The 9,962-nt window shown below is 50.8% G+C and overlaps 1 protein-coding gene across 1 annotated transcript; it reads right to left on the reverse strand.

The window, feature by feature from the left end:
* Nucleotides 1–5,343: 5,343 nt before the first annotated feature.
* On the reverse strand, nucleotides 5,344–9,962 carry LOC119374980 (uncharacterized). The gene is made up of 3 exons (XM_049411110.1): nucleotides 9,873–9,962; nucleotides 8,298–8,908; nucleotides 5,344–6,230 (listed from the first exon to the last, which is right to left on the reverse strand). Exons 1-3 carry the CDS (start codon nucleotides 9,960–9,962, stop codon nucleotides 5,900–5,902), a joined length of 1,032 nt encoding a protein of 343 aa, XP_049267067.1. The 3' UTR covers nucleotides 5,344–5,899.

Raw genomic sequence — 9,962 nt, forward strand, 5'->3', positions numbered from 1 at the left:
CGGGTAGCCCGAAAGCCCGACCCGGCCCGCGGGCCGGGCTCGGGCGGGCCGATGTATTTTCATCTCGGGCCCGGGCCGGGCTCGGGCCACTTGGTGTTTTATCGGGCCGGGCTCGGGCCCTGCACAAAGCCCGACTCAAGCCCGAAATATAGAGAATGAGCGGGAATCGTTTTCCAGCACGCATACAGCGCCTTTTCCGCGACTGCCCTTTGCCGCTTTTCCTTTCCATTCGCTACTTTTCACAAAAGGGGAGCAGGTAAAGCACTGCCTCTGTTGCACTCCGACAAACAGAGAAGTAACACCACCTGAGCTAGTGACGGCGCCACGCGACTGTTCGCGTTAGATTTAAGGCCAAATCCCATATGAGTGAAAATGCACGCGACAGCGACGAGCGACCCGACGTAGATCGCCTTCGTGCAAGCTGACGCTTGCATGGCCATACCCCATAAACGTGACGGCTTTGGCGAGCGAACTCCATTGTTGCTGGCATGAGGCCGTCTACTTGTAATTTGTAATCTGTGTAATAGAGACTGTTGGTCGTGTGTCGTTTGATCATATTTGGTATGCTCAATAAAATGCCAAATTACCGGAAAACGATGTTTTGTTTTCGCAGCGAACCTTCAAAAAGCCGGGCCGGGCCCGGGATTGTGTTTTGTACGTCGGGCCGGGCCGGGCGGGCTCGCAGCCCTTTGCCGTCGGGCTCGGGTGGGCCTTCGACAAAGTCAGCGGGCCCGGGCCGGGCCGGGCTCGGGCTCGGAAATACGGCCCGTGCACAGCTCTAACGTGCGCCACCAGGCTCGACAAAAAAATTCTTTCTTTTTATTTGGCCTAATACCTCAGTAAAGAAGTCCTGGCGCTATGTCAGCTATGTGCGACCAGACAAAGTCACCAACTGCTATCAGGGCTGTTATAGATTTTCTTAACAGCACAGGACTGGACACCAGACTCTAGCGAAACCACTATGTTACGTGGTATTGTATATACGCAAATCTCTTTCCTCTCCCCATCATCACCCCTCATCACATCTTTTTCCCCCTTTCCATTTTCCCCTGTGCAGAGTAGCAGGCTAGAGCGCACTAGCTCAGACCGACCTCTTTGCCTTCAAATAAATTCTATCTCTCTCTCTCTGGCGCCGCCCCTGGCCGCAACCATGCATTGGACAGTATCCAAAGTTCACAAGAGCAGATTAGGAACGATAATAGCCAAACGGAATTTCGCTTGTTTGCTTGTTGGTCTCAGTAAAAAAAAATTGCAGTTCGCTTGACACACTGAGCAGAGACAGCTCTTCTGTCATTTGCCTTCATATTCCTGAGCTTCCCAACAAAGACATCGTGAACAATCCCGCCGTGTATGGCAACGCGTACGACTTAGCGGCGCACGCCAACGTCGTCCTTGAAAGGGACGCGCAATTGTTACCGCCGTCACACCATGCAGCACGATCCGAGAAAGGCTGCTGTCACGGATTCATATCGTCACTCCACTAAGAAGTGAACGTGTCAAGAAGTGAATACGTCCATCAAAGGGCACAGTCCGACTGAGAAGGCTCGCGTAAGCGGAGTCGGTCACGGTCCGTGTTCGAAAGTGGCAAAGAGGGACAGGACGTACGTTTACGTTGGAAGGGGGTGAAGGGGCCGAGGCAGTTCAAGAGCAACAGACCGATGAACAAAGCTAGAGAACGCCGCGCTGGAACGAGAAAAGGCGTCGTGAAAAAAAAAAGAAGTTAGGTGGAAAGGGAGGATTTGTGGATCGAGCTAGGTGTGTGAACAAAGAAAAAAAAAAGCTTATGCAAAAGTTGCGTCATTGCAAACGCAAGACTTTCCGCCGCTGCCGCCGCCTCGTCCGCAAACCGGTAGAAGATCACGATGCTGTGTGGTGTGGACGGTGTGTGTGTGTGTGCCTCTTGCGTCTCTCTCTCAGTGTTGGTGATTCTGGTGAAGAAGAAGAGGGTTCGGTGTAGGGTGCCTTGATGCGCGTTTTGTTGCGCGTTTTGTGGGCGCACACATCGAGGCACACTAGTTCGGTGTGCACGATAACTCATTCTCGAAGAAGAGGAGGTTCTTGATGGAAAATAGAAAGGCGGGGAAGTGACACAGCAACTGTCTCTCAGTCGAGGACTCACTGTCGAAGAGGACCCCTCAAACGGTGCACACACAGGGAAAGCAGATGAAAAGGGGGAGGGGGGAGGAGACAGAGAGAAGGGATCTCACCCAGCGATGGCACCTTAATGGGAGAGAGAGAGAAGGCGAGAGAGAGAGAGAGTCAGAGGAGAGGGGAAGAGAGAGTGAGAGAGTCCCGCCGAGGGATGGCGCCGTAGTAGCACGCGACGTACCAGCCGCTTCAGAGGGAACAGCCACCTACCATCACGGCTCCTCTTGCACACGTGAATGCCGCTGCGTTCGTACACGGATTAGGCCTGGCCCGCGTGCTCGGAGACTGTCCTCGCCGCCTCGTTCCTGGGCAAGGTGAGTTCTTTTCCGGTCTCGACTAGCAGAGCGTCAACACAGAGGACGATTATGATAACAAGGCCCGTAATCTCGAGAAAGGATCAAACACGACAATTCGTCTATCGTTGCGTAGTCAGCTGTAAACACGTGTTGTCGCTACCATACCGCGCTCGATTGGTCGCATGCGATGCCGAACTGCGCGTGTCTGGTGACGTTCAGTGACGTCAGTGGTTAGTGGGTTCTTTCGGTTGGCTCGGACAAGCTTCGCCGGCAAGGGCGGGCGTGGGACGCTGCTAACCCTAACGCTGCTTTGGCGACCGAAGTTTCTCATCAGCGGAGAAACGAAACGTGTAAAGTTAATAAATGTTAGCGTTTTACGTCCCCAAACCACAATATTATTACGAGAGACGCCGTAGTGGACGGCTGCAGAAATTTCGACCCAAATCGAAGCACACGGGCCTCTAGTATTTCGCCTCCATCGAAATTTGCGGCCCGCATTCGATCCCGCGGCCTGTGTGTCAGCAGTCAAGGACCGTAACCACAAGACCACCATGGCTTCTATCTAAAGTTATTTGAGAAGAGCGACAGGCGATTTACAATTTAGGCTGAAACACCCTTTTTGAACGATGCATTAAGTGCTGCTAAATACTGCTCCTGCATGGTGGGCATGCCTGTGCTTTCAGCAGTCATGAGGCTGAAGTTCTCAACCAGCTAGTACAGTCAAACCAGCATATATCCAACTCAGAAAAAAAAAGAAAAAACGCAATTCGTTCGATACATCGTGTAATTCGATATAAAGCTTTTAAAGAATTTCCCGTATGCATGGGCGGGTTATAGGCGAAAAAATACGGTATCGACAGCGCCTCAACATCTTCACACGCAGCTGTGCGTGCTCGTCGGGCGCCGGAAGCCAGTCTACCTTGGCCCTAAATGTTGGTCTTGTTTTTCGATATCATATTCGGCGCGATTCTTGGGATGCTGTACGCAGCGGCGACGTTAGACTTCTTTTCCCTACGTTTGAGCGTGTTGATTATCTCCAGCACGCGATCGCAAGCTGTAATGGTGGTTCAGCGGGCTTGTTGGTGCGCACACATAGTTTTCCAAACAGCGCAGAAACGGGACACCGAGAATAGACCTGCGCCTGTGTTGTGTGGTCTATTCCCGGTGTCCCGTTTCTGCGCTGTTTGAAAAACTATGCGCAAGCGGTAGTTTCTACTCGCCCTCCTAATCACACCGCTGACTCTCCCAGAAGCATGCGGGAAAATCTTTCCGTGAGGAAAAGCCAACATTGGGGTGTTTCGCACTGTCCGATGTGCGACATATCAAGTGTTCAGGCCTATTTTTGTTCGATGTAACCACAAATTTTCTTATGCATTGACGTTAAATACATTGTCGTGTTTGAAAATAGCTCGATATAAAGAATAATTCGATTTACCTGAGTTCGATATAGTGGGGTTTGACTGTATCGTCTGTTCATCTAATGGGTGTGGACTGTCACCGACCGTGCCTCACGCTGCAGATTGCGTTGTACAGTACATATGAACGGCTTCAATAGGATTCAACAGCTCACCGCGTGCGCGTGTGTATTTGCAAACAATGCTGCTAAATTTCAAGAAGAGGGAGCAGCCATGCCAACCTGCCGTTCCCTGGATACGCCATTGGCTGTTACGCGCAATTCGAAGATTGTGGGTTCTGATCCCACCGACGAAAAGGGTCACTTTAATTCATTTCAGCTTATGTCATAGTTACTACACTACATTTAAAAACAGCAAATAACGTGTGGTTTAAAATCAACTTTTTTTTGTTTTTTTGCATTTGCTTTTTGATCAGCACGTTTCTCTCAAGAGGCACACTGGTTCTGGCACATGCGCGGTTGTCGTCTGGGTTCTTGCACACTTACGGTGTTTGTCTATATACGGTTTCAAGACTGCCATAGTAGCAGCATGTGTTGTACCCCAAGAAACTTCCAGTTCTTCATTTATCACTCTCTAACACCGAAGTGGAAAGCGTGTTTTTAAGTTATGTCAGCGTAAGGAAAGACCCCTTTTTTCGCCTTCAGATAAAAGGAAGTCGCATAATTTAGGGACTAACTCTTATAATGTTGGGTATAGATTAGAAGCATCTTTATTTGAAATGCTTGGCTAGGCAAATGGTGAGAAGTGTTGAAAATCTGCGGGCTATAGCCGCCAAGGCTTTTGTTCCCCGCCAATGCTACGTCAGTGCACGAAACCGGGAGCCGTCCAGGGTCTGTGTTTGTAAACAGCGAAACCGTCTATGGGATTATTGCATGCCTATCTAACTCAGTTGCAAGTTGAGCGTCTTTCCCGTCTGTATACTCCGTTTCTTTCGCTCTTCAAGCCGCGTGTGTCTCACAAATCAGCCCAACAGTTCACGCTTCTACAGCGAATGACGTCTCCTACGCTTTCCTTGGCCTAATTGTGTGTTGTATTCGTTTAATGGCGTCTAACAAAGAAACGGGCCCCTCGAGCTATTCCTCTTCTTACGTTATGCCTGTCACTATAGCACTAGAAACTCAGTTGCCAGCCAGCAATAGCACATTCGTACAAGCTTCCACGTTGGATGACAGATGGGGACGCAACTGTTTTTCTCGCCCATTCATTTGCCCTGTAATAACCATAATCAATATTCCTTACACTTCCCCTATGTAACACTTCGCACTAGGAGAAAAAAAAAGGTCACGCTGAGGAGAGCATGCCAATATTCTTGAGCTGAAAACGAAGGCATATGCGGTATTTGTTCGGGTTTAGAATGAGCCCCAATGGGTTCAAAAAAAGAAAGCTTACAATGTACAAAATGCAGACAGGCTTTTTTCGAAAGTGGAGAGATCAGTTATGGAACAATTAGTGAAAAAAAAAATATCTTACAAAAGTGGATTTATTTTGTAGTGGTAATATTCACAGCGCGAATCGAATTCCCCGTATTCACGTTTTGTGTTCTTCCATTTCTTCAAGAAACCGTACCGTAAACAAATAACACATAAAAAACTCGAATAAATATCGGTAGAATATGTTTAGCCCTGGATGAAGGTATATGCGTCCCTTCCGTCGTCGAATTTTATTTCCCGTCGATGCACAGCTGGCTGTGAGCTTTGGTACGAAACTAAATTTAGGTTCGTCCTTGCAAACCGACCACGACCTCCCAAGATTTTTCGGCTCAACCCCGAACAACACTAGCTGCAAGTTTCACATCGGAAATCTTCTTGCCCTGCCAAAGGTTTCGCTGCACTTCGAAAAAAAAAAACTGTCCAGAACACCGATGGAACCGGTGCGACCTTCTGGAAAACAGTGCTGGATTTCGATTCGCCGCGCCCCCTCGCGTCTATCGACTTCAACGGGTGGTCGTCCTTCCGTCACCGCAAGTCTACTGGTTTCGATCGTGACTATATAAAAGAAAAATCTTCATTCGCGACAACGTCTACGATTCGTGAAGTGTGTTCAGAAGAGGTCAAAGTTCTCAGTGTGGCTTGACTGCCTGCGACGACACAGCCTGCTGCTGCTGGCGCTGCGCAGAGGTGTCACTGCGGTCGCGACGCCAGACCGCGGCAACGCCGACAGTGTCGAACTGCCCAGGCTGCCCGAGAGGAAGGCTTCACGAGCAGCCGTCATTGACGGTTCGTTCTCGGGGCAGACTAGGTTCCAGAAGAGCGCCAGCGGCGTGGCCACGAACATGCCGAACACCAGCCGGAAGATCGAGTACCAGAAGGGGTCGCCGTTGGCGCCGCTAGGGACCAGCGGCGGCGCTCCGCTCTCGCCCATAGCCGCTGATCTGCGGGACGCCACGCGCGTGCTCAGAGCTCTCACAGTTTCGGGGTTACTGATTTAAAGGGAGACTAAAGAGAAAAACGATTTTTTTTCTCAGAGAGCAAATTAACGACACTCTATTTCTCAGAATACACTTTATCAATCAATTACCCAAACGTTTAATCATTAGATGAAGACCCAAAGTATGATATGCAGAGTTGTAGAGCATCTTCAGAAACCACCGACTGCATTGTTACCTGAGAGGCCCGTAGCCAGGAATTTTTTTCGGGGGTGGGGTGGGGGGCGGCACTCGTTGAAAACCTTGACTATTTGAGAAAAACATCTATTTTCATTATTTAATTTTGGTAAAAACACCTACTTCACCAAAATTTCGTGGAGGGGGGGGGGGGGGGGGGCTAGGGTCCCCCCCCCCCTGGCTACGGGCCTGTTACCTGTACAATATACACGTCTCACGTAGTCCTTTTTTCTGCGCTGCAATGAAGGCCCACGAAATGTGAAAAAGACCCACGTGACGGAGCGCTTGCGCACTGTTATCGTGTTGCTCACAAGCTTGCAATCGGTGAACCAGGTCACTTGTATCGATCGTCAAGAAAGTATGCACTTGACGTCATCCGCGAGAAGCGCCAGCGGCGGGGTCGCCATTTTGACGGTCCGCGCACTCGCCGCACGCTCAAAAAACTCGCTGCACGCGCTGTGTCCGAGATCCGCACGGCACAAATGACTAGAGACATCCGTGGCGGTATTTTGTAAGCATTCCTAAAACGGACGGAGGCGGTCCGTCCATTTCAGTCGCACGCGATTGGTCAATGTGAGCCGTGACGAGCGCCGCGACGAAAGGAAACGGATGGACGGATACGCAAGAAACCGTCTCGAATGCCTACGTTTCAATCCAATCCAAGCCGTCTGGAAGCCATTTTAATCCATCCGCTTCGTTTCGGACGGTGTCCATCCGTTTCGTTTCTGACGGTGTCGGAGATCGTCCGAAATGTAACGGATGGATTAAAATGGCTGCCAGACGACTTGGACTGGACTGAAACATACGCACTCGAGACGGTTTCTTGCGTATCCGTTTCGTTTCATCACGGCTCACATTGACCGATTGCGTGCGACTCAAACGGACGGACCGCCTCCGTCCGTTTTAGGAATGCTTACAAAATACCGCCACCGGAACATCTCCTGCACGCCGATGCATGGACAGCGGTGGACGGAGTGTACGAACGGACCTCCAAAATGGCGCGGCGATGGTGCTGCCGCCTCGCGGATCAAGGCTCAAAACATATATGCCGGGTTTCAATGGAGCATACTTCGGGGGGGGGGGGGGGGAGGAAGTGATTATTATTATGAGAAGGTAAATTAAGAGAAAAGTGCGCCCCCCAACTGTCTCGTACAGGGACGGACACCTCTTCAGAAATGCACGTGCCCTTGCTTCGCGTGTCTCCGCATCAGTGCTCGCGTCATCCGCTCGCTCTCAAGCTAAGAACTTTTTCGGGAAGTTGTTGCTTGCTGTCCACACTCCACACTTCTTTCCGGCGCAAGTTATACAACTCGAAAAAAAGTACAGACTGATGAAAGCCGAAAGATGGGCGTGTTGGTACATAATTAACTGATATTGCAGCGCAAGAACAAGCACACAGGCGGAGCGCTCATCCTTGTGTTTTTGTTCCATTCCTGTGTTTCTTGCGTTGCAGTATCTTACACAGTGGACTGTCCTTCGCTCCTCTGTCCTTATTTCACGTTCTAAACTTCTCCACAGAAAAACAACGTACGCTGCATGATGAATAGGGGCGTAGCCAGAAACTTTTTTTTCCTGGGGAGGGGGTGGGGGTCAGTCACCCTTTATGTATATTGTGTGTGTGTGTGTGTACATGCGAAGTTGAGAAATATCGAGGGGGGAGGTGGGGTTGAAACCCACACTGGCTGCGCCAGTGCTGGTGAAGCTTCCACACCATTGCCGCGCCGTTTCGAACCATGCAAGCTAATACAACAAAGCATTACCTCCGAGATCGGGTGACTCAAACAAAAGCCTCCTTTCGAACTCGGAGGCCATTTGCAAATAGAGTGATCCGCACACCTGGGCAACACGAGGAGCGCCGCGGACGGCACCAGGTGCAGCTGCTCGAGCGTCTTGCGGTAATCCTCGCGGGAGAATTCGCGCAGTGGGTTGGTGCGCGCCATGGTGAACGGGAAGCAGGTTGGTATCACCCTGGCTAGCAGTTCCTCTGTGTACCAGCGCACTTCGTCCAGGTACGCGGACGCCGGGAAAGACCTGAGCACCGAGTTGCCGTCCGGCAAGTTGAGCACGATGCTGACCTTGTCGGCGCCACAGGCGGCACCGCCGCAGCCGCGAATCGCCAGCGGCGTGAAGCTTGACGACCTGCGAGCGTTGTTGCCTCCTCCGGACGTCTGAGACGTTTCGGCGCTCGGACACCGACCGCCATTGACTCCCAGGCGACTCGCCGACGGTCGGCTACGAGACAGGTTCCGGACGTTCGTGCCGGACAGCGAGACCCGGTGCGTGGTCTTGGTGCTCGCAGCAGCGGTCCCGACGGCGTTCACCTTTGCCTCGTCGTCGTCTTCGACGCCGTCTGCCTTGTGGTCGCTGATGGCAACGTGCTGTTTGCTCGGCGACCCCACAGGGGGCGCTGACACCGCACCGTCGTCTTTAGCTGCTTTCGCCTGTGCCTTAGAAGCAGAAATATACCGATTTTCAAAGACCGTTACTATAGTTCAGAGGTACAAGGTACTTCTCAACTATAGTAACTATAGAGGTACTATAGGTCGGAGTACTGGGTTCAGAGGTACTATGTATAGTAGAGGTACCATATAGTTTAAAAAGAAAGGTTCATAAAAAAACCTAATACATGGCGCATCCAGAGAGGTGCCTGTATGTACAGTACCGTCCACTCTTACAGGGAACACTCGAGTGAGCACTTTTCATATTGCTGGCCCCATAATGGCAAGTGGATATGGTAACACTGTTCGTGTACGGCAGCAGTCATGTCATTAAAGGGGTGGTGCCACCAAATTTGTGGCTTGCGTGTTCTTTGCTGTAAGCGTTTCCTATAGCTCCAGGAAGCATGATGCACGCACCAAGATTCATGTATTCTCGCTCAATAATTTAATATCGCGTTTTGATGTGGACAACTTTCGGTTTCGGTTTCTGGACGCCGAGGTTGGCAGTGACGTAGTGTAGGAGGCGTGGTCACGTGACCACACAAGGCTGTGACGCACTTAGCCAGGAAGCGATCGAAACTCGGCGAGTGATGTAGCAACCGATGCTTTGCCAGTACTATAGTGAATTAGAATATATTCTAGTTCACTACAGCCGGTACGTAGGTTGCGGAAGTGGCGGAGGTCCGGAGGTCACTCACGTTACTACAGCAGATTTGGTGTGACGTCACTACAACTTTTGTTGCCCTTCCAAAAGATCTACGTCAGCGTTGGCGCGCTAGCGATGGGTTTCGATCGGGAGAATGGGCATTTAGGTACACTTTGGAAGTGAATTAAAATTTATTCTAAACGTCTGCTGTGTCCGACCCTTCGTGTGGAATGTCCTTGCATACAGAGGAAACCCACAACAGGCTTGTTATAGCCTCGAAATTTGATGGCACCACTCCTTTAAGCAAATATAAGCCACTATACTTACCGGCGAGCAGGAGTTCCTCCTGGAAGAATTCAGTCGTTTGACGTGACGATGGAGCAGCAGTGTGTTCTGCAGCTTACTAATCGCTCGCAT

The sequence above is a fragment of the Rhipicephalus sanguineus genome, chromosome 11, assembly GCF_013339695.2.
Source record: "Rhipicephalus sanguineus isolate Rsan-2018 chromosome 11, BIME_Rsan_1.4, whole genome shotgun sequence".
NCBI classification, from domain to species: domain Eukaryota; kingdom Metazoa; phylum Arthropoda; class Arachnida; order Ixodida; family Ixodidae; genus Rhipicephalus; species Rhipicephalus sanguineus.

Excerpts from the sequence above, each read along its gene's own strand:
- LOC119374980 (XM_049411110.1), bottom strand. The coding sequence starts at position 9,962 with ATGCGAGCGATTAGTAAGCTGCAGAACACACTGCTGCTCCATCGTCAC. Across the intron at positions 8,909-9,872 it reads GGAGGAACTCCTGCTCGCCG|GCACAGGCGAAAGCAGCTAA; the intron begins GTAAGTATAGTG and ends TCTGCTTCTAAG. Across the intron at positions 6,231-8,297 it reads GCGCTCCTCGTGTTGCCCAG|ATCAGCGGCTATGGGCGAGA; the intron begins GTGTGCGGATCA and ends GGCGTCCCGCAG.